The 24,058-nt window shown below is 41.8% G+C and overlaps 1 protein-coding gene across 2 annotated transcripts in view; it reads right to left on the bottom strand.

The window, feature by feature from the left end:
- Positions 1 to 24,058, bottom strand: part of DDHD1 (DDHD domain containing 1) — a 75,151-nt gene that overhangs the window by 49,514 nt on the left and 1,579 nt on the right. The window contains exons 2-3 of one of the 2 annotated variants that reach the window (XM_068947529.1): positions 7,365 to 7,538; positions 28 to 129 (exon numbers count right to left, since the gene is read on the bottom strand). In XM_068947529.1, coding sequence (XP_068803630.1) covers positions 28 to 129; positions 7,365 to 7,538 — 276 coding nt within the window. The remainder of the gene's footprint in view (positions 1 to 27; positions 130 to 7,364; positions 7,539 to 24,058) is intronic. The other variant, XM_068947530.1, reaches the window with a different exon arrangement.

Below are 24,058 nucleotides of genomic sequence, written 5' to 3'. Positions count from 1 at the left end.
CAAGAAAGAAATCTACAGTTACTGTACCTTGGGAACGCTTTCGCTTAAGACATGCGGCATCTGAATTCTCCTTATATCCTCTCCATTTGAACAGAGAAGGGAGGGAGAAGGGAGGGAGGTGGTAGAGAACTAAAAGCAAAAACACTGAGCTTCAAAGTAAAATTTTTAAAAGGGGTGTCATTTTTGCATTAGTATTACTCTTTTTAAAAAATTTCACATTTTACTGAATAAGCATATACATTTAAAAACTGGTTGTGTAGCAAAAAGTGCAAGATCACATCAGCCAAATTTAACTTTTTCCTCTTCATAAACAGTTATGACATCATGAATGCAGCAAAGCTAAAGGTGCTGGTAAAAGAAAACTGTGACAGTGTAATTAATCTTACTGAGTGCCTTTGCATTAATGTGTTTAAAACCATAAACATACTATTTTGTATAGGGTAGAACACAGTAATCCTTCTTAAATAAATACTGCAAACACGTAAATAACCCTTTAAACACAGGTCCATTATTTTCCCTAAAGACCGTGAGAGCATAACAAGTCAGACAAAATATGCTGCTGTTAACCCTGGTTTGTATGTCCACAGGAAAGTGCCTTCCACAGTGAAATGCATCAGCATGCAAAAGCTGCTGCTGACAACCTGCACTTATGAACAGGAGCTTCCCCTTAATGGTAAGGTAAGTTCAGAATTTTTGTTAGGCTTTCAGTTGTCTTATTTTTATCTTAAAAGGAATAAAGTAAGAATACTGAAATATTGCATAGCAGTCCAGAAGATTCTTTCTCATGGACTGACCCTACCCACACATCAGTGCAATGTGACTGGGGAAGAAATACCTTAACATAAGTCAAAGCCTCTGCTAAAGCAAGTCAAGGTACGTGACCGAGAAGCTGATGCTCTCGGCACATAGTGAATACTATTCTCCTACTTGCTATTAAGCTCAGTTATGATAGGATACCTATTGCACTTTGGTGGTTCCAGAGCAAATCTGAAAGCGAGGTTCTACAAATCTCTGTTACTGCACTGTGGGCGCTCACTTTTCCAAATAATCTTACATCCTAAACAAATAAAATCCTTTCAAAATGCTTTAACTATACTAGATTTCTGAGGCTAAATGAGTGATAAAATCCAGCGTGAGATCAAGAAAGAGGCTCTAGTCCGGCTTCTGCATTCACAAATTTAAGTCATTAAGCAAGCTGTAATTGTGGAGAGACTAGAACTACCTGAAGTCTGTTAGCCTACTGGAAAGAGGGGGAAAACACCACTGAAACAACATTTTCCCTTCAAACGCCAGGATAGATTAATACCCTGTAATCCAATAAATCATGCCAGCACAAGTGAATGCTATTCCATGCTTACGTCAAGCGCTTCTACTGCCACAGTTATGCTGCTCAAGGATCACACCTCTTCGTATCCTTGGCTAACAGCTCTGTCAGCAGGTGCCTTAGTACAGGTACACGTTAAGTCCTTTTAAGTCTTTAGGGTTGCACATCAGTTTTCCACAGGAGAGGAATATTAGGCTCATAGTTACTGCACTTGGGATTTGATGGAATAATTTAGTCTACAGAATATTTTACTCGCTGCAGCAATACAACACTCAAGAAGAATATATACAGGAAATTCAACTAAAACATAAGAAAAAACTTTTTACTGTGTGAGTGGTTGAACACTGGAACAGGTTGCCCAGAGAGCAACCTCTGCCCTTCACAGAGAGGCTGTGAAGTCTCCATCCTTGGAGATGTTCAAAACTCAACTGGGCAGGGTCCTTGCTCTAGTTGACCGTGCTTTGAGAAAGGGGGTTGGACCAGACACTCTCCAGAGGTCCCTGACAATCTCAATATTTCTGTGAATTACTTTCACTTCTAAAGGTTAACTTTACCAGCAGTGACTAAAGTTACTATAATATATTTTTGAACAGAGAAAATTTTATTTGAAAACTAAGCCAAAACAAATCAACTCCATTCCAAATTTTAAAATTATTGTGGCATCCAACCACACACTGAAAATCTATAATAAAAACCAATAAACATATGCAATTTCAAAATCAGTGCATCTCAAAAACCCACTCTGATTATGACTTACAGGATTTTTCTTCTCCATTTTTGATCAGACATCACAGAATCATAGAATAATCACTGAATAATGACCTGAAAGGACCTGACGGAGGTCATCGGGTCCTATCCTCCACTCAGTGCAGGGTCAACATTTAAGTTAGATCTAATTCCAAATTTACATCAGGTTGCTCAGGGCCTTTTCTAGTTGAATTTTGAATATTTCCACAGATGAAGATTTCACAGCCTCTCTGTGAAAATATAATGAACCATGTCTACTATCACATATATGCAACTTCCAGCTTCACTTCATCCTAATTACAAGAATATACCTGGGAAAAATCATGTAGTAATGGATGAGAAGTATTTAACTTACTAACAACTAACTAAGTGCTTTTAAAGTAGAGGTAGCAAGCCTTAAAGGTATTAAAGGATAACATTTATAATGCGGACTAAGTTATGATCAACCCTGTTCTGTGGTCTTGAATAGAAGCATCAAATTAGCCCTCACATCAACCTAGAGCAGTTGCAAGTACCACCCACCCTTATTTCCCCAGAACCATGCTGAGCACTTGCTGTTCCTACCCTACTGTTTGGCACCATTACCACAGGTTTCTGGCTTCGTTACATAGAAGGCAATAGACAGCAACTTTAAAGCGTACCAAATTCCCCCTCCTCTACCCTACAGAAACTCATAGCAAGGGATATGTGGGCTCCAGACACAAAGCAGGAGAGAAATATCAACACGAAAGAGCTACTGTGACCCTTCATCAAGAAGCTCCTGGCCTGAACATCTTTGCCTTTATTCTGATTAAACTTCATTAGCAAAAGATCTAAGAACCTTTAAGAATTTGCTGTGGTCTGAGTTTAGGGTCTTGTTTATCTTACAATGGCCTTGATACTATTGAGATGACTAGAGAATGCTGCTCCTTTGCTTCAGATAAGTCCTGAACTCATCAACTGCCTCGGGAAGCATAAAAAGCAGTTTTCAGATCTTGTATTATTTTGTGTATTTTCAGCTTAGTGACTGCTAACAACCTATTATGGTATCATTTTTATTTTCCCTTCAAAATGTTTTCACCTGAAATACTGCTTCACAGAACAAGTGTGATAACTTAGGTCTTCCTCAGAAATATTAAACATATTACTACTGTAAAATAATTCTATAGACAGTCACTGGGTATATACAGTACAAGAAAAGTTAATATTTCTGCAGATTAACACATCAGAGATAACTCAGTGGGATCAAATTAACCACCAAGATATTTTCATATTTTAAGCGTCAAAGTTTATATCAAATGGTTAGAATTTTGAACCTAAGAACTTATTTCAAGATGTCATCTTGCAGCCCGTGTTGACATGAATTTATGTACGCTAGGTTTCAAGAATGAATCTTCCTTAGGAAGGATAGGCAAAGCCAATATACAAAAACCCTAGTGCTACCTGGATGAAAAAACAAGTACAGATTTGATGTCCCCCAGCACTGTCCACCTATCAACAGCATGGCAGAAGAACAAATCACAGACCTGGAAACCCACATACGCTGTTACAGCAGTGTAGCATCTCATTCGGGGGTTTAAGGTGTCAAAGATTTGATTGTTTGTAGCACAGCCTGAATGACAAGTGTCAAGCTTTACTCTTAAATACAACAACAAAATGACATGATGATTCTCATTCTGCTCAAAAAATAACATAAAATTCTTTAAGTTAATGACAAGCTAGAAGATGTTTTCCTGAATCTGCTGATTTCATGTTCGTGATTTGCATTAACTCAAACACAAGCTGCAGACATTCACTTTCACAACAAAACTGTCAAAGAAATTCAGCCAAACCCTTTTTCCTCTGATGATGGCTCGTCTTAAGTTTGGGTTCCTCCGGCAGCTGTACTGGCTAGTCTGTTTTAAAAGACAGGATAGGAATGTCCTTTCCTGTATCTACCAGTAATAAAATCAATTGTTAACACTGAAAAACGTGCCTGGAACTAGGCCAGCATCAAAGCAGACTCCACAGCAATGAGATGTCAAAGAGTGTGGTCAGGCTACGGAGGAGACAGATGATGCCCTTGCAGCATTTCCTTGCAACCGTATTCCAGCGGCATTCCTGCGGCTTGGCTTGAAGGGCAGACAGGGAGGCAGAGCACCCTGGAGAGTCAATGGAGAGGCTCATCTCCTCAGAGTCCCTCCCTTCACCTGCACACATGCCTGTCTGTCATGTTATGGGGAGTCAGCTGTCACATCACCAACACCTTGTATGCATACTGCAGTTCAAAAATCTCTGATCAAGGTTAACTGGCCTCTCACAAGCGTTAGATGCCAACACATTCAGGATGAAATAACCCTCCAGAAATCTCAGGGACATTTGACTGATTCCTGCAATAGAGAGCTCTGGTATCTGAGAATCTAGCCTATGAACTCCAACAGAACATAGCCTTCTTGCAGCTAAATCCAGGTCAACGAGGAACTGCAGAGCTAAAGGTCTCAGTCTGCTTGGATAGTCCCAAGAAACAAAAAAGTACCCCACTTCTCTGTTTTGCCATAACATGCAATTTACCTGGGAAAGTCATGTCGCTGCTGAAGTCAGCAGCTCAGCAGACCACTGACAAGAAGCCAGCTTATCCCATAGCATAAACACAGTTGATTCTGTGAGGCATGATACCAAATACCTTTAAGGGTGAAAATCAAAATGCTGTTATAGGCAGTTACTCCCATGGAAGGATTCCTAACTCTTCCCCTGAAGCAGTGGTCTCCAGGCTGCCCCATGGACAGCAGAACTTGACAAGTCACTCACTCAAATGTCATTACACGGCGTTCTATCAGCTTCAGGATTTACAACTTCCTGGGGTCCCAAACAACACTGGAAAGTAGTATGGACATCATGCTACTCACAGGCCACAGACTGGAGACCCTGGTTATGAAACATTTTGCACTGATTGCTTTGGAGGCAGGTTTGCTTGGATTAATAGCTCAATAGCAAGACCATTCATCCATGACCTATTATCAATAGAGGCTCTGGACAAGCATAGTTGTTTTCTTGTTAAAATGCTTAAATCCAGGAGCAGAACTGAGAAAATAAATCAGAGTGGTGACTCATGTTTATAGAGGTAAGGGTATCCTCCTGAAGTGTATTCTGCACAACACATGCAGGGGAAGCAGCATCACTTGGCATACACTTAAGTAAGGTGATTCTGTTGCAAGCAATGCACTAACAGGTTGCTCAAAAGCAGAGTGTGTTAAACAGCTAGTAGCTTGCTCCCAGCTCTGTTTTCTGCAGACAAATATGTTTCAAAGGACAAAGAAATAAAAGAAAGAGGAAGATGAAACTGTAAACCAATTATATAATCTGAGTCACGGATACTGAATTACAAGATATCATATGTTGCCCCAAGTTTGTAGGCTGAATAAGAGAAAACTACCTAAAAACAGGAACAGCAAAATGGACCTAAACCAATTCCTATCTCCTGTAAAGATGAAGGATTTCTGGCTCCTAACTTTTAGCCTACTGCCACCATCTGCAGCATGATTGGAGTCAAACTGAGAACCAATAAGTTTGTCTACTGAATATCAACAGTATGCTAGCTGACAAGAGGGGTTAGCTTTTCATTATTTACAAGGTACCCTGGCATGTTCACATAACAAAGTAATTAGGTCTAAGTAATAAGAGACTTCCTTACAGCAGACAATCTTAAACTTTCGCTGAGGAATTAGATAAGATTGCTAGTGTTTCATTTTTTACAATGCTTTACCATAACATTGCAAATAGCCACTTTACCTTCCAGCGATATTTAAAGATCTATTCCAACTTCCATTAGACTTAAATAACAGCTACCTATAAATCTTGATGGGATCCAAATCTGTTTAGTGAGGGGGATAATTACAAAAAAATGTAGCAATATGGATTTAAGGAATTTATACTTAATTGAACACTTTTCCAAATAATAACATTTGGATCACCAGTGATGATATAACGTCCCCAAGTTTCTCCCCAGTGCTGTGTGCAGACAGTCATCATGGATGCCAGCTCATCAGAGATGTTCTGTCATTATAATACGTCACTCAATACAACTTTCCACATCTATTGTTAATTATAATTTTAAATAGTCATAAGGGGGTTACAGTAAAGTCATTCGTGGCTTAAGATATATTCCATTTTAAAGTGACTGCACATATAATTTTTTTTTTTGCTTCAGTTTTATAGAGGGCACAGGTGTCTCACTTTGGAGTTTCTTTTTCTGATCTTGTATCTTTTCATAAATAGCAGGGATCCATATGCTTCTCACCACTCTTCCCAAACCTTCCTGCCTCAAATTTGACAGCTTCTGCTCCAAACATCAGACTTTTTCTTAAAAAACAACCACAAACTCCATTGCTCACCTGATGAGGAAAATCCAAGTACAACTCAAGATATCCTTCCTCCCTTCCATCAAACGTTAAGCTACTGAGGGCTGGAAGCACACAGCAGCTATAGAAGATGTGCTTTCCAAGTATAAGAATACTATTCTACCACAGACAGCACTACACTCACAGTGGGTTGCAGCTGTACTAACAAAGCTGAGCTTTGCGTCAATACACTAAAACAATAAATCAATGCAAGCACAGAAATGCAGGTAAAGGTGCCTTTCAAAAAGAGGATTGTACTAGCACACTGCTGTGGCTCAGGGATCACACTTTTTGCACCTACCTGACAGAGCTGTTAAAGCAGAGGACTATACTGTAGGGCTTGGCCAGAGGAAAAGATTTTTCTGAGGTAGTACAAATGGAAAAATAGTTCAGTCTTCACTTCAACTGAACATCCTCAGCCTGGTCGTTAAAATACAAGGACTTCCACAAACAGAATGGATACGTAAGATTTAGCATAACTGAATACTACTCTAGAAAAGCCATAGATTGAAGCAGAACGGAAAATGAAATGTGATCTGTAAAAGCAATACTCCCTTCAGGGCAGAATTAGGAACACTGGCCAAAGAGCTAAGAGCCAGTTTACATTCAGACACTGACACTTCCTGGCCCATAAAGAGACTTCAGGTTTATGTGAGATTTTCAAAGACAATAGAAAGCTATCACAAAATGTGAAACAAAATGGGAACAAGTAGTTTATCCATGAATGTAATTTTACAGAGTGATCATCAAATGTGCTGCAGCAGGAAATTCTAAAACATCAAGATGCACTGGAAAACAGGAGAGCAAGCTGAAGCCTTTAACAGCGTTCCCCATTACGCAGAATGGGAAACCATCACAGAAAACATTCTTATTTGAGAAAAATAGGCCCCAGCCGTCCAGAAAACACAGTTTAAAAAAAAAGATCCAAGTAATCTTACCTTCCTTCCCATCTACAGGTTTCGATACTTCCATATCAAAGTTCTCTTGCAGCTGCTGGCCTTTGAAACGGTTGAGATGTTCTTGTTCTATGAGGTTACTTTCCTCCTCTTCCAGAGGTTGCCACGTACCGTCAATAAACCACTGTCCACGCATCACAGGGATTTTTTCAGTTTCTAAAAATCAAACAAGAGATTCTGTTTTTAATATATCACAAACTGACAGCAGATAAGAGAAAAAGAGAGAGAAATTCTGTTTGGTGTTTTGACAAGTTACATTCCCTCTGCTGGAACCCCTAACCAGGTTACCACAACTGCCTCTGCAAACAACAGGTTTTCCCATGGGGCTGAAGCCACTAGTGAAGCAGTATTAATCTGCAAGCAGTGGAACTAATGAAGCCACGTTTTACATGTGAGAACGTGAGAGATGGACAGAAAAATGGAGGTTGTGCAAGATTTATTAAGGTTTAAGCTCAAATAACAGTCTAATGGGATTATATTCCTTCTCTACCCAGCTGCCTTATATTTTCAAAAAATTAGGTAGGAACTTAGTGAGACTCATGCTCCTCTATAAAATTTGACTGATGGTAACCAGTGGTTTAAAAGTTATTAAGAGGATGCAGAATGAGGGAGAGAGAAAACCACATATGCAGAGCCTTACTGCACAGAGCCTTGCTTCCCTTGGGAGTTGTGCTTATAATAATCCAATTTACACATCAATTACCAGAAAGAGTGATTTAAAAATAACTTTTCTCTCTAGCAAGCAAAGCATCTTTAGACTAAAACCAGGTGGGTTGCCTTCAGTCGCTATCACTCCAATTTCTGCTTCAGTACTCCAAATGTGGAGTAGGTATCCATCCATTTGCTATCCATGTGACAGAACAGAAGTTGCTGCTAGAAGTTTGTCATGGAGTCTGTCCTTCACTGAACAGCGACTGATGCCCAAACTGACTACTGGGGCTGTAGGTAGCGAGAATTCTCCTCTTACACATACCCCTGCAAGCAAGCTCAGGTAGTAACATCCATTCTAGCTCAGCTCAAAATTTCCCTTCCTACATCTGGAAAATCAAGAAGGGGAAGTGCGGTGTGTGTGTGCCTGGGCTCTGCAGACCGCAGGCCTGTAAAACCCCAACAGAAGGCATGTGTCTCCAGACTCATGGGGCTGGTGCAGATGCAACTTTACTGAGACCTCAGAGCAACCAGATCACTAATTTCCAGCACATGCTAACGTGGACTGGTATATACTGCATACACACAGACAGGCTTAGTCATACGCAAACGTCTAGTGTGTGTGTGTATATAATAACTAAACATGTTTAGGTCTCTAAAAAAGCTAAGAATCCAACCACAGAAAGAGAGGCTCAAAAAAGGGGGCAGGGAAAAAACTAGGCTTTACTATCCAAAGAAACAGTCCTACCAGCTGTTTTCCCACCTTTTAGGTAAGAAGAGCTTAGAAAAAAATATATAAATGAAATAAAAAGAAACGATAAAGGGAAATGAGGTAGAAAAAAAACAAAGATTTCAATGCTATTGAGCAAAGGAAAAGAAAGCTGAGATGCCAGACCTACCTCTAGAACCGTACAAACGCAGCTGGGCTAGCTGATCCAGCGAAGAGGCAGTGGTTTTTAGCCTGGCTCACTGCTGTGTTAGCACAGCTGCTAGCTCAGGCTGTGAAAGCATCTGCTTCACAGAGTACTGCACTGGGACAGGGCATGTCCCAGTAAGCTTGATGTAGGGTCAGAAGTTTCTGCACTGCACTCCTTTACAGATATGCCACTAGTGCTCAGGGGTGCTAACCCACACTAGAAGTATGTTTCATACTAGCTGCTTACAGATGAGAACATACCAGATTTGCAAGCACCTCACTTACTTCTTTGAAAAATTCAAAATAGTTTGGGGGTTCCATCTGCCAGACACCGTGCCTACAAGCCATGAAAGTAACAGGAGGATCTCCTTCTTGCAATAATTTCTCAGCAGTGAAAGTAACATCCAACATGTTCCAAAGCCAATTTCAAAAATTTTTTCCGCAAGAGACCAGAAGACACTGTTCCTAACACTAGAAATGGCAATAACCTCTGACTCTCCCTCCTTTGTAACAGAAAGAGTCTTGCAGGAGACAGCATCTCTGAGCAGAGCTTAAGTTGGTCCTGCAGCCATCAGCAAGAGGTGCACAGCAAGGAAGCTCCGGCTGCGGGAGGAAGCTGACACTTGAGGTGGGTAATCTGGAGCAAGGAGCCTAGATTACACTTGCCTCATTTGGTCCTGGCACAAGTGCTCTCCTAGATACCTAAGCTTTCTCACGACTAGGAAACCTGCAGACAACCCTACAAAATAGTGCCATGTGTGTGCCTCTCTGCAAAGCAAAGGCTCCAGGCACTGCCAGCCTCTCTCATTCCAACCTCCCACAGGTTCCAGTTTTCTTTGGCAGGCATCATGGGTGCCAAGTTCATCCCTCCCAAGTTCCCTAAAGCCCTGTTCAAACGCTCTTACTTCCCTGCATCATCACGTCTGCATATACAACACAGAAGACTGGTCAGGCTGACAAGACTGCAAAAAACAAACCGAAGTAGCACAGTTCTGCCATTTGACTTCTGTTAACGTAGCTATTCCAAATAGGAGTTAATTTTTATGCACTGGATTTCTAACATTTCAGATGTTGAGCATCTAATCAGAAGAACAAAAAGATTGGAGTTTTCAAGGGGAACAGTGATTTAATGAGAATAAATTCACATATATCAGAAGAACAAAAAATCTGAGTGGTTTTAACTGTAAAAGCCGGTAGTCACTACAAATGACATAGAAAATTCAATTGTCTATGAAAACTTCGGCTAATTTTGGAGTCTACGTTCCATCAGTGAAGTGTGAAACAGAAGGATTTAGGTTTCTTGAAATGAAAATGTTAAGCACAGTGATGTTAATCATCGCCATACTGAGAGCTGCACGAGGAACAAAAAGAATTCAAACAGTTGCTTCTTATCAGGCACTTGTCTTAACCTTCACTGTATTCCCCTACATTTTACACCTGTCAGATAGCCACATCTTTTAGTAGAATTAATACACACAAGCCCAGTTAGGCTGCTCTTTGCAACAAAGCGCTCTCTGTAGTAAAATGAAATTCACAGAATACGCGAGCGGACATAAGGGACCCCATTGTTGCTGAAGCAATGAGACAATTATGTCCGATGTTAATTCTTACTGGGAAAATCTGCAAGCAATTCTTTAATTCTTGACTAAGCATTCTGATGAGGCGCCATTCACTGAACCCATTAAAAGATTTTTTTTTCTTAAAAGCTGCCATATCAATACTATTTTATACTCCAAGTCAAATGAATACAAGACAACTCTTTTCAATTTTGAAGGGCTTCAAAGTTTTCACATTGGAATTTGCACCTACGGGCTCCTAAAACTCTAAACATAAACAGTTAAAAGAAACATTTTCAGGCTCTCTTTGCCTGAGATAAACTTTCCCATAGCAGCTCTCTACTACAAAAGCAGATTTTAGCACTCAACAGCAGCTCTCAAATAATAGACGGGCAAGTGCCTCTTCCAGAGAGGCTCACCCAGGAAAAATTGGTATGCTTTAAGCAAAAAAAAAAAAAAAAAAGTATTGTAAAATCTTTACAGAGTGGTTTAATTTGGGAATAAACTAATAATATATCAGCTCCAGGTCTGGAAAGGGCATTTATCTGGAAAACACTTCACCTATAAATCACTTTTAGATTCAAGACAGATTATTAGGAAGCGTTGTTTTCAGAGGAGGGCTTTAAACCATGAACAAGGTAAATCTGTTTTCCAAAATTCCATGAGATTTCAGGGAAGCGCCGGAATTGTTCCTCCCCTCCTTAAAACTCTCGCACACTGCACCTGCAGCCCAGGCTTGAACTACAAGCTCGTCTGATTTCACAACTTTATCTTCAAGGCTGGTTTGATCACTGTACTACTGAGAGACTTCAAGAGAAAATCTGTCTGGTACAGGGAGTAAACGACATTTCCTTCACTCAGAAGGGGCGTTTGGCTTAAAAACAAAAAACCAAAACAACTTCCCCCCGCCCCCCCCCCCCCCCCCCCCCAAACACAGAATTGCCTTTCCGAGAGGAAACGATCAAATTTGAGATTGCAGACGAGGAAAGAGAAAGAAATATTTCATGTTAGTTCTCATTAGAGGAGGTCTGGTAAAGTAGAAAAGAACAACTTTCCATTAATATATGTGTTTTACGGTTTTGAAAACCAAACAATGATAGCTATATTAGAAGCATGTAATGCTGGATTTCAGTTCAGGTCAAATTTTAATTCCAAGTATAACGATGATGACCTGTGGATCTCCCAAATCATCATATTCCTTGAACTCCAAAAGTCAGCAGCATTTCAGTTATGAAATAACAGTGGTATATTGGAGGTGAGCAACTACACTGAACATACTGGACGGAGCGTGTGGGGAAGCAAGGTGATAAGGACACAACAGGAGATTGCTCAGTATTGTCTATTGCCTGGGGGAAAGCAGTAAGGTTATGCCTCAGCAAACAGAATTCCTGCTTTTATATATTGGACAGGTCATTCTACTTAAAGATAGCTATGTGATCCACTCGGTGATCTTCATCCATACTACTACATTTAGCACCATTAAAAAGTGATATACCAAAATTGCCATTTTAGCATTTCAGTCAGTCCTATCCATCTTCAGTAAATTCCTCCATGTCCCCAATATTCACAGATATTCACAGTTTTAGAAAGATTAACCTAAATTCTTTCATTTATTTTTGCATTATTGATCAATGAAATCCATAGATATGTATATCATGTTGTAATTCAACTATTTTTTTTGATAAAACAGGATTCCAAATCTATCAGATGTTGAAGTGTTATTTATCTTTGTCTCCACAACCTTGATCTCTAAGAAAGCGTTTGCCTTGACTTCTTTACTGCCTTACGTATTACACCATACAATCTGCAGTTGGCAGTGCTTCAAGTTGAGATATCAATGTTTAGCTGGTTATACGTTCGCATGGTGTATTTACACAAGAATTTCTACATAAATTTGAAAGGTAAAGATTATAAGCTGAGGAAAAGCACTTTGTTTTAATTATTCATACATATTCTACCACTTTTAGTGAAAAAACGTTAAGTGATTTAGACTGCTACAAAGGATTACTATTTACACAAGAAGGCCTTTTTTCCTGAAAATCCAAATAATAAAATAATTACAAGCACTGTAATTAGAGACATGAAAGTAAAAAGAACACGAGCAATTTGTGCTATGGTAATCACCTAAATCCTCTGAATAGCAAAAATGATGTTAAAATCAGAATTGCATGCAATATATATTACATACGTGCAGCAACTTATATATGTATACCCCAAACACTCCTTTTTTGGTGAAGGTCTTCTTTATACTGTACATATACCACATTCCTTGAAGTCTCAAAAGACTTTGGTGAATATGAATTGCATAAAGAAGCTGCACAACGCTTTAGAACACATAACGAAAAGTATTAACTGAGCTGCGCTTGCCTCCATTTTTCTTCTTGAACTATTACATGAACGCTATTATCCCTTTCCCGCCACCACCTTGATTCTTGTGTATTTTAAAATAGCGTATGCCTAAGCACACCACAAACTGGGGCTCTTTTATCCTACTTGATTCAGAACTAAGTTCTGTTACAACAGTACAACCATACAGAGATAACTAAAAGTTAACAAATAGATTTCGGCCTCCTATTCAAGTTCTACTTCAGAAATATCAACAGAAGTAAGCAGGCAACGTAGAAGACACACAAGGGGAATAAAATAAGAGAGTGAAATTCGGTAAACTTTCATTTCATTGCTTCAAAACAAAGGTTTTGTTCAGATGGCTCGATGGCAAAGTTTAGGCAGTTGTAGCAATATCTGCTCTTCATACTCAAAATAACTATAACCATTAATCCACAAATGAGATGTGAAAGGTTAATATAACATTCAAAAGTCCAAACATTTAAATTAAAACTTACGTTTTGCTGTAACTGGAAAACTCAATTTCCTAATACTCCAAGCCTCAAGCCAAAAAGTTGGACAACAATTAGAACTTTACAAAATGCAGTCAACTTGATACGTGGGATTCCTGCGTTTTAGTGAAGTAATTTCTGCTCCTTAAACTTGACTTCATTATCACTATAGTTGTGCACAGTTTGCAGGGCATGAAGATAACACCTGTGCAAGTTGAAGGTAACTGAGGCTACAATGTGTGATGTCGCAGACTGAGGGCTATTTAAATCCGGAATAGTTTTGCCCATACACGTATCAAGGGGAAGAAAAACCCAGCTTGCTAATCCAGTAAGAAATGGCTTTCCCCCCACCGAACGCTGCTAAGAAGTGCTGAACCTCGTGTGTCCTGGCAATTGCAACACACATAAGAAGCTGAATGTTGAAATGAGCCACTGAAATAGGTGTATTCCAGAATAACATCAAGGATAGCACTGGAGATTTTTTAAAAATTTGCTATCCGCTGCTATTGTATCAAGCCTAAAATTACAATTTGGGTAGATTAACTACTGCACAGCCCATAAGATTTTTCTCCGGTACAGACATGTTAAGTATCACGACCAGTATTACTCAAACTTTGTAATATCTTGAGTCCTACTCACCCAACAGCTATCACCACTACTCTCTCTACAGTAATAATGATTTGCAGATTCTATTTTTGCCAATATAAATGCACAGAGTGCAGTTTGCAAGATAATATCTGTTCTCTTGCTTAGTTTCCTTACGGCTGGGTTTGTAGACTCTCCTGAAAGGACAAAAGAACGAATGAGGACAGGAGGCTTTATCATGAGAAGAAATGGTGACAGAAATTGAAAGTGAGCCTGAAGATTCCTCCATTTTATTGCTGATGACATGATCATGCATGCGAGGTGAACAGATGCTATAATAAAATAGCCAAAACCTAAAATTTCATTATTTCATATAAGCTAGGTAACATATCACACTTCTGCTACAGTTAGAGCTCTACAGCTTTCTAGCTGTTCACTAATAAATTATTTCAGAATAGAGTAGGTTAGCGATAAATAATAATTAAATAATAATTAAATGATAATAAAATAATAAAAATAAAAAATATAAATAATAAAATAATGATAATTAAATAAATGGAACCATTCATTTAATCACAGCCCGAACAACCTTCCTTTGTTTAAATGCAAACACAAACAATCTGTTCTGCTCTTCCATAAGTAACAATGTAACCTGAAGAGGAGCTCAAGGGCTAAATCCTGGCCACAGAAAAGTTAATAGGCAGAACCATATAAACTTACAGAGTCAGAATTTATTCAGTGCCCTAGATTAAAAGAATTATTTCACTCATCGAGTTGTAAAGAATACTATTTTGCTGCCCCATCAAATGATTCTAAGCTGTTTCATTGAAGTAATTTCAAAATTACAAGTACAAGTTGCTTTTGAGTTTCACCGAGACTAAATGCATTAGAGCACAACCTGATCAACACAGAAGGAATTCTCTTCCTAAACAGACTCTGATCTACACAGCAGCTACGGATACTAAACAGAGGAAATCCCTCAGAAAGAGAAAGAATGCTTTCAAAGTCACCTCTCATCTCAGCTGTGATATATCACCCCAAAATATAGTGCCTGGCCATGTTTTTCAAGGAGGATTCTTCTGTTTTAACATATCAGTTTAATTTTAGTTTAACACCTCTGTACTTGCACTTTCCACAGACCTGCACCCTATTGTTTGGCACAAGATCCTAAAGCTCCCCTTAACAGCCATGTCACTTTTCAGATCCAGAAGGAAACATTCATCAAAAAACCCTGGGCTGTTGAAATATGAATCTGGGCTACAGTTTTAAGTTCAGAATTTTATTTTTAGTGAATTCTTGTCAATTAAGAGTTTACCAAATTTGAACACCATAGCTTCATTACATACATAAAGACCAAAATTCACACTTCACAGGTGTAGTAACGATTTTGAAACTGGATAAAATAGACTATGAAACAATACTGTTTAGTCCAAGTATTTTCTTAGTAGTAGATTCAGATTGTAGGTTCTGTTAATGTTTGTAAAGGCTCAACCACCGCATACAATTTAAATGAAGACTTTGTGACACTATCCTGGAGCAAGCTCCCAAGCTAATACCACCGAGAGGCATTCACTTAGGCCACACAGGATAGGAAAGCCTCCCTTATCCAGTAGGAGCCCTTTTCCCACAGCACTAGAGGCCACGTACAAAAGAGCGAAGGAACGCGTGTGAGATTTAGACAGAGAAAAAAACCTAGTGATCTTAGCAGTCTGAAGTGAAGCACTTCCACCACCAGCGTTTACTGTTGGAGTCAATACACCACAGAACAAGTCCCTTATCAGGTCTTTGCTAATCCACAGAGGCAGCTTGCATTTTTTGAAATAGCAATAGGTGAAAGCTAAACAAACTACAAAAGAATGACTTTGCCACATGACAAACATATGTGAGTACCTCCTAAAATTTAAGCATGTCCTCCAATCCCATTGAAAGCCATGGGACTTTTACACAATCACACCCTCAACTGTATGAACTCTCCTGACAGGCACTTTTCAATTGGTCTTTGTTAGCAAGCTCTCTCCAGCATCAAGTAGCAATGATTATGTATGTACAATGTGAGCAAATAGGTCCCCGTATGAGAGCATCTTAAAAAGATTTTTTCCTGCACATCCCTCAGGCCTCCTAGAACCACTAACAAGATGTTAGTGTGCCCTTGAACATATACCTTTTCTCTCAACTCCTCTCCTCCTCCTTTGCAAGGATTTTTATGTGCTCTCCTTCTAGTCCACTCCTTGTTCTGCCTATTCCGTCCCATCTCCAGACTTCCCTACACTTCCATCCTATCTTTCACTTCTTCTTCTTCTTTTTTTTTTAATCTTTAGTTATTTTCTTCCACAAAACTACTATGATTTTAGTCTCTTCCATCTTAAATATCACTGCCTGGGACTTCATTTCCACCTCATACTCAGTGCTCCTTCACCATGCTATTTACCATCCCTCTCTGATGCTTCTCCTACCCAACTCCATGCCAATCACTCCACTGTGGCTTCAGCTACTTACAACCCACTAAAATAGAGTACCACAGCAGTGACCTTTTTTCTGGCCAACACTTAAAATTATTACTCCATCTACACTTTTTTCAGCCTTCTCTTGCTCTCTTGTGATTTTTATTTCCATCTAGTTCTTCTGCTTACTCACTTTTAAAATGTCAGCTCTCGCAGATCCTTCTCATAACCCTTGCAGAGCCAGGAAGGGGCTCTGTCCAAGGTCTCGCTTTCTCCTCAGTATCTTTCTCTAGGCAGCCTTTCTCTCTCACACATATGCACACAGAAATTCACCTAACTCTAATCTAGCCCTGTCACCTTCAAATTAAATCCCCTCCTATTTCTGTACTATTGCCAGTCACGTTCAGTATTCAAGCCTAAACTCAGTCAGGACAGAATCCCTGATCCTTCTCATTCCACAAACATTTTTTGCTTTCTCAGTTATAGTGGATAACACCCTCCCGCCTGTCACTGAAAGTTGTAGCTCAAGTATTCCCTTCATCTCTGCCTTCTCCCTCACTGATCGTATCCAGCAGTAGAAGTGCTGGATATGTTAATAACGGCGCCCAGCAGAAGTAGTGAACTTCATAGCTTCTGCAAGATATGGTTTTTCCAATCCATACAACTGCTCCAGTTCTTTTCTAGCTCTCTTCCATTTTTAACTTGACTGTTCCAGCACCACCTCTTCCAGCTCTGGTGGAAGAGTTCTGCAACCTTGGCCTGCTCAGATCTAGTTGAAAAGCTGTTGCACAAGCCCTTTTCCTACTTCATGTTTCGACTATGTCACTCTGTGTATTGCCACCATTCAATTGCCCTTGTCTGGATCGACCACGTCAAAGGGCAAGCACAACTCACTTTCTAAGCAGAGTCCCTCCTTAGCTTCTCTGCTCCAGATGATACCATCCACCTGACAGTGATTCTGTAATTCTGATATCATTTACAGGAATGATAGCAGACTCATTTTCCTTAAATGCTGCTTACAAACCTCAAAAATAAAAACTGAAGGTAGGGAAGAAGCTTATTCTCAAAGGCACATCCAAACAAAACACCTCCATCTCCCATCTGCTCTAGTAAACACCAACAATCTCCACTTAAATCAGGAAAGGTACCAGAGACCATAATCTTATCAGCACATACGTACAAACAAATGCATTTTGTGATTTGAGACACGGAGTACTGCAAATTAAAAATGACTTCATCAGCGTATGTTAGGCCTGCTGGTCAGGAACAAACTGGTTGAAACCTAACTGCAAGATAGTTTTGGAAGGAAGGTTCTGTTTCTGAGAAACAGAAAAGTAAAATTCAGGAAAGATTTAAAGTAGTACAAGTAACCCTTTACCTTGTCTTGTAAACTATCAGTATTTATTTGCAAGAGAACATATCTGGGGAGAAAAGCAAGAAAATAGTACTCACCTTTCAAGCAAAAAGTCCTTTACATAAAGTAACAGCATCAATCACATTCAAAGACTTCCCAACACTGCACAAGTAATATTCTAAGCATACTGTGAAGCAACTAAGAAAGTGCTCTGCTACTAAAAACAGACTAAAACAAATTCAAAATGCAATCATACTCAAACACTTAATTCCAAACCCTTAATTTTAATCTTGCTACATAAATCTGTTTTACTGCTATTTGTGTTTCAGAATACAAGGCAAATCTGTACAAAACCTGTAAACTAAACATGCAGTCTCAACAGAAGTACCAGACTGGATTAAAGCAGCACAGGCAAGCGGTCTAATGGGATCTGTACCTCAAGATGGGTTTAGGGCTGCCAGTCTGTAAATAGCCAATGCAAAAATTTATATTGCCAGAACTAGGGAAGGCACAAGCACCCAATGCTCATGCACAAAGCAGATAGCAGAGAAGCACCTTACAGCTCTGGCCCACTGATTTTTAGCCTTGACAAGAGGCCAGTCCCAAGAGCCATCAGGTGCCAAAGGTCCTGGATCTTACTGCTGACCTCTACCTTCTACATGAAAACAAGCATAGCATAAAAGAATTCACTAACAGAAAATCTTTTGCAATCATCTGGTGCCAAGCATTAACTACTATACGCGAAGATTTTTCAATAACCCTGACCAACTCCCGTTTCAGGGAGCTTATAACACTTTCCTGGCATTCAAGTTTCATTTCACAAAAAGCTCAACTGGCAGAGACTTTTCACAATGTGCTAATGACTGCTTCTTCTCCCAGCCTACAAAGTAGCTCATGGAGAGCTTACAAAAGAATGTATAGCAATTTGGAAATTTCTTTCACTAAAAGCTTAAAGGCAGCTGAAACAGTTTTTAAAGCTGCCCACTTCCAGCCTGAGCCTACCAATTTTAAAATTAAGACCCAACGGCACCCTCTGTATACACAGATCTTTCAGGCTAGGCTCAGTACAATCTCTGTTAAATCTGTGCAGCAAAAGAAACTCTTACATCTTCAGTCAGGAATGGTCCCAGTAAGATTATTTCTTTATTATACAGAGTGGTGCTTTATTTAATGGACTTTTTAAACTGTTAGGCAAAAAAAAAAGGTATATGTTAAAAAAAGACCTTACCAAGCCTGAAAAACGGAAGTGTATTCATCACTTTTTAAATTTTTAACATTTTGAAAAAATGTTCTTAAAGCAAAGACCTTCCAAACACTACAGAACTCTGATCCACAACAGAAGACTAAATAAAGAAACTGGAGTAGTCTATATTCATTCACCAGAATAACTGAAAGGAGAACATGAGCAGTAGCAACGGTTAGAAGAAAGGCAGAATTTTAAAGTTCTTTATTTTAGTGAACCAAATCACACCAAAAGAGGAACAACTTCAACAGTTTTCATCTGCCTTATGGATCTACTTTAAATGTGCATACGTGGGGGTGAAGTATTTTATCCTTCCCTAAAAGGTAATACTCCATAGGCTTTCCCATATGACTCCAGAAATATACATTTTGCTGTTCTTTCTCCCCATATACTTTACAAAAGTCCTAGTTCAATTTTAAAAAGTACTGCTGCAAGACAGACATCAGCTGAGAGGATCAGTGTCCAACACACAGGCAGAATTTAAACTGGAGAACATGCTGGGACGAAGACGACTAACAGGAAAGTGAAAATGAAGTGTTTTATAAGAAAACCCTGCAAGAACTAAATGCATGCAACTTGACAAAGCAATCAAAAAGCAAGGGACAAGCACCCTACCGCTCAACCAATATTGGACAGGCTCAGTAGTCCCATGGGTCAAACTCACAGGCTGAGAAGCGGGAAAAAGTCGCCAAGTCCACAGGCTGTGGAGTTAACAGATTCACGCGGGACTTTGAAAACCAGACTGAGTAAAACTATAGAAAAATGGTTGTAAAACAGCCCTCTTCAATCAGGAGGGCCGAACAGGTATGGATAATCTAACGAAATTCAGACCGAAGACCCACACATAAAATATCATTCTTTGTTAGGTCCACAGAAGACAAGAAGCAGCCCAGCTCCAAACTGCTCCCTTATCTGGAAGCCTCACTAATAATTTCAGTCCTCCTCTGCTGTCTTTGCTGGTTCTATAACACTAATTAAATAAATCCCAGAGGTCACAAGGTAAGGATAAAATTCTCAGTAATTAATCTGCTCAAATGGTTTCTCAGTCTAATATTCCTGATGTTACAAATGAATCCCGTGATGAGCTTAAGACGACATGGAGCGAAAAAGCATTTCAACAAATGCCAAGCTATAATCAAACCTTCCTGTCATTTAGACTATACATTTAATATCTAAAGAATTGTCAGTGCATTCAATATTGCAGCCATGAGATAACAGCCTTCCCCGAAATACTGTACACATGCGAAACAGAACAACAAAACTCAGAGGAATAACAAAGATAAAAGCTTTTGACCTTTGCTCTGAACTGAAAATATGAATCAGCAGAAGTGGATAGCAGTTTCTATACTCTTTAATGTGCATCTCAGCATATTTTAAGTCAGTTGTACTCATACTTCATGCTCACGTGGCCAGAGAGCAAGACTCCCCTTCCTTGCTCATGGGCTGCTCTAGCAGATATTCCATCAGCAGCTGCTTCCCATACTACAGCGAAAAGTGGAAGCTACTCTTAGGATCCAAAATTGTGCACACGCTATCAAACAGGCATAAGAAATGTCCGAACAGCTACACTAAGGTTTTCAAAAGCACAGATGAGAAAGAATCCTTGGGATCTGACCTTGCAGCTTCTCAGGCCTGGACACAGCAGATAACCAGACAGGGAGTACCAGGCAGCAGTGCAGCACAGAGCAATGCTGGCCAGCTGCCTACGGCAGCCGATACTGTCTCGCTTGGGAGGAAAGCACAGGAGAAAGGCAAGAGTTCTGACATATACGTGGAAGAGAAGAAAGAAAATGTGTAAGTAAAGGAGGAGGAGCTAGATCAGGAGGCACTGACAGATCAATGAAATACCAAAAGCTTATCTTAGTCTTGCAGATGAGTGCAGCTGATAATAAAAGACTGAGCACTCTCTTTAATCAGCTTTCTGAGGACAGAAACCATCCCTATCCTTAGTCTCCTTGGGATCATGAGTTTCTTTCTCTCCTGCCTTGCCCTGCTTCTGGTGCTGGCCTATGGGAATCTCTCCTTCCAAGTGTCAGAAATCTCTCTGCATGGCATATGTTATTATTTGAAACATCTGCTTGCCAGGTTTAATGAGACTGAATCAGTTCCAAAATGGACATGGCACAGGGTCAAGAAATTAAACCTTTAAGCTGATGATGAGCACAGCCTCCTGCTCCCATTACCTGACAGCTCTGCTCACTCACTCTCCTGTCCCCCCACAGCACAGAGAGCAGGAGGGATGGCAGCAATTTCCTCATCCCTTGGGCAACCTGTATCATCTCTTCCCAGTAACCACGTGGCAGCTGCATCAAGCACTGCATGGACTTCAGGGTGGCAACAGAGCAAGAACTATCTCCACTCTCCCCCGAAGGAGCTGTGCCTGTGCTCTTCATGAGCTCAGAACATGTGCGGACTGAGAGCAGGCGATCCCCTTCCGCTGTGCTTGCTCCTCCAGCTCAATGTGTGTGTGCTGGGGCATGGATTGGAAAGACTAGACAAAACGTCACACCACAAACGAATTTCATACCTAGCACTGTTTTTTAGGGACCTCCCTCCTGCAAGGGAGCTGAGGAGAAATAGGGAAAGCAATTGAAAGCATTAGTTTTCAGACTGCTGCTCTCAAATAGGTTTGGGGTTTGTTTGTTTGTTTTTTTTTTTTTGCTTTTCTGAGACTTCCAGAGGCCCCAACCCTTCCTCCCTCGTCTCAAAATATGTAGAGGGGACAAGAGGAACCTGCCTGTTCCTTTCCCACGTCCATGCCAGGACAAAGTCTATAGCTTGACCTCTCTACATCTTCTCCCCTATTCCATAACAATTCCCTTGCCCTTGAAAGAAAACAGTTAGAAAGCACATTCCCAGGGACAAAGGATGAGAAGCGTCAGGCTTCTCTGCTCCATAAGAGCAAACGCCCACTTGTCCAGGAATAACCTGGAGGACATTGCCTCCCATAGAAGAAGAGCTCAGGTGCCTGCTCTTCTTTCTTCTCTGTTCTCCAAGGTCCCCTCTCCTCTAAGGAGACATGTGAATGCAAGGGGACATCCCCTCTTGGGGAAGGGTAGGAGAAGAGGCACATCACTACTTCATTTTGAAACTGAGAGGATGATGCAAACACACACACAGCCCTTTACTCCTCACCCTTCCAACAGAGGGATATCTGAGATGCCTGTTGTATCCCCTCCAAGTAGAAAAAGGCCCCATTTCAGGCCACCTCCCAGTGGAGGGATGATGGGGATGAAAAGATGAAGCACATCACGTCTTTCCCAGCAGAGTGGATGAGGATAGCAGAGGCAGAAATCAGGTGTCAGCCCTCTCATCCATCATTCTTCCCCAAAGAAAAGAAATCAGAAGTGACAGGGGAGCCGGACACAAAAACAATTGCTTGTTTCTATGCTGCTCCTCCTGAAGATAGAGTGAGCATATTGGAGGGGAGAGGGCGGGAAACTGTTGAAGACAAATCTCCACCCTCACCCTTTCTTTAGGGAGCGGGAAGCATGAATAAGAACATCCTCAGTCACATTCCTGCCTGCTTTCTTCTCTATGTGTCAAGAGCTGAAAAGATGCCCAGATCCCCCTTTCCCCTGGATGTGTGTGAAGGGGTGCCCAATGCCCATTTCCCCCAGGTGTCTGCAGGTGGAGCGGGGTGTACCTACTGCCACATCATTTCCCTTACGAGTACCTCTGGGAGGTGGATGCCCAGTGTCCTCCTTTTTCCCCATAGGTCCAAGAATCTGCAGAGGGGAACGCCCCGTCCCTCTTTGCTCAGGTGTGTGTGAGCAGGGTGCTCAGCACCCCTTCTCCCAGGATGATGCTTTGTCTGGTACCCCTGCTCCCAGATGCATGTGTGTCATGTGGCGCCCAGTCCCTCCGCGCAGGTGTGTGTGACAGGGAGTGCTCGCTCTCCCATTTACCTCTGCAAGCACACTGCAGGGGAGCAAGGGCTACCTGGCGTCCCTCTCCAAAAGGTGTGTGTTGGAGAAAAAAAACACCCAGTGCCTCTGATGCAGGCGTCTATGGGAGCAGGGGATGCTTAGCGTCCCTTTCTGGGAAGGGCGGGGAGTGACAGACAGCCTAGTTGTCCCCATCCCAGGTGCGTGGTAGAAGCTGCCCAGGCCTCCTGCCACCTTGTTCCTGTGTATGAACAGGGGATTGGGGAGTGGGGAGGGAAGAAGAGGCAGAGGCGAGCACCCCTCCCAGGGGAGGGGCCCCATCCCCTGCTCCTGGTCTCAGTGCCACCTCCCGGGGGCACAGCGGGCTGGCGGGGACACCCCTCGAGACGCGTGCGTGCATGCAAGGGGTACCCAGTGCCCCTCCCTTGGCGATGGAGGGGTGCCTGCCGCCCCTTCCTCCAGCAGCGATGTGTGCGGAGGTGCCTGTGCCTTTGCTGCCTCCGGGGGGTGCCTGAGGGGGGTCCAGTGCCCACACACGGGTGCAGGGTGCCCAGTGCTCCCAGGTCATCCCAGGTCTATGTGCGCGAGGGGAGCCTGGTGCCCCCGACCACCACCCATATCTGTATGTCCCCTTCCCGGGTGTGAGGGGCACCCAATTACCCCCTCGTCTCTGTATGAGGGGACATGCAGTGCCCACCCCCACTCCATGTGGGTGGGTAAGGGGCACCCAGTCACCCCACCCCCCCGTCTCTGTGTGAGGGGCACCTAGTGCCCCCCTCACTGCATATGGGTGGGTGAGGGGCACCCAATCCCCCCCACCCCCCATCCTCTATGTGAGGGGCACCCAGTGTCCCCCACCCCAGTCCCTGCATGAGGGGCACCCAGCAGCCCCCCCACCCCCCAATCTCTGTGTGAGGGGCACCCAGTTCCCCCCCACCCCATGTGCGTGGGTGAGGGACATCTAATTCTCCCCTCACCCCTCCAGTACCTGTGTGAGGGGCACCCAGCAGCCCCCCCCCCACCCCATGTGGGCAGCTGAGGGACATCTAGTTCTCCCCTCACCCCTCCAGTACCTGTGTGAGGGGCACCTAGTCGTCCCCTCCCCCACCCCATGTCGGTGGGTGAGGGGCACCCAGCAGCCCTCCCCCACCCCATGTCGGTGGGTGAGGGGCACCTAGTCCCCCCACCCCAGTCCCTGGGCGAGAGGCA

This window comes from Struthio camelus, chromosome 5 (assembly GCF_040807025.1).
Source record: "Struthio camelus isolate bStrCam1 chromosome 5, bStrCam1.hap1, whole genome shotgun sequence".
Taxonomy (NCBI): domain Eukaryota; kingdom Metazoa; phylum Chordata; class Aves; order Struthioniformes; family Struthionidae; genus Struthio; species Struthio camelus.
Note: the sequence above shows the minus strand (reverse complement) of the source record. Positions and strands in the feature narration are given on the sequence as shown.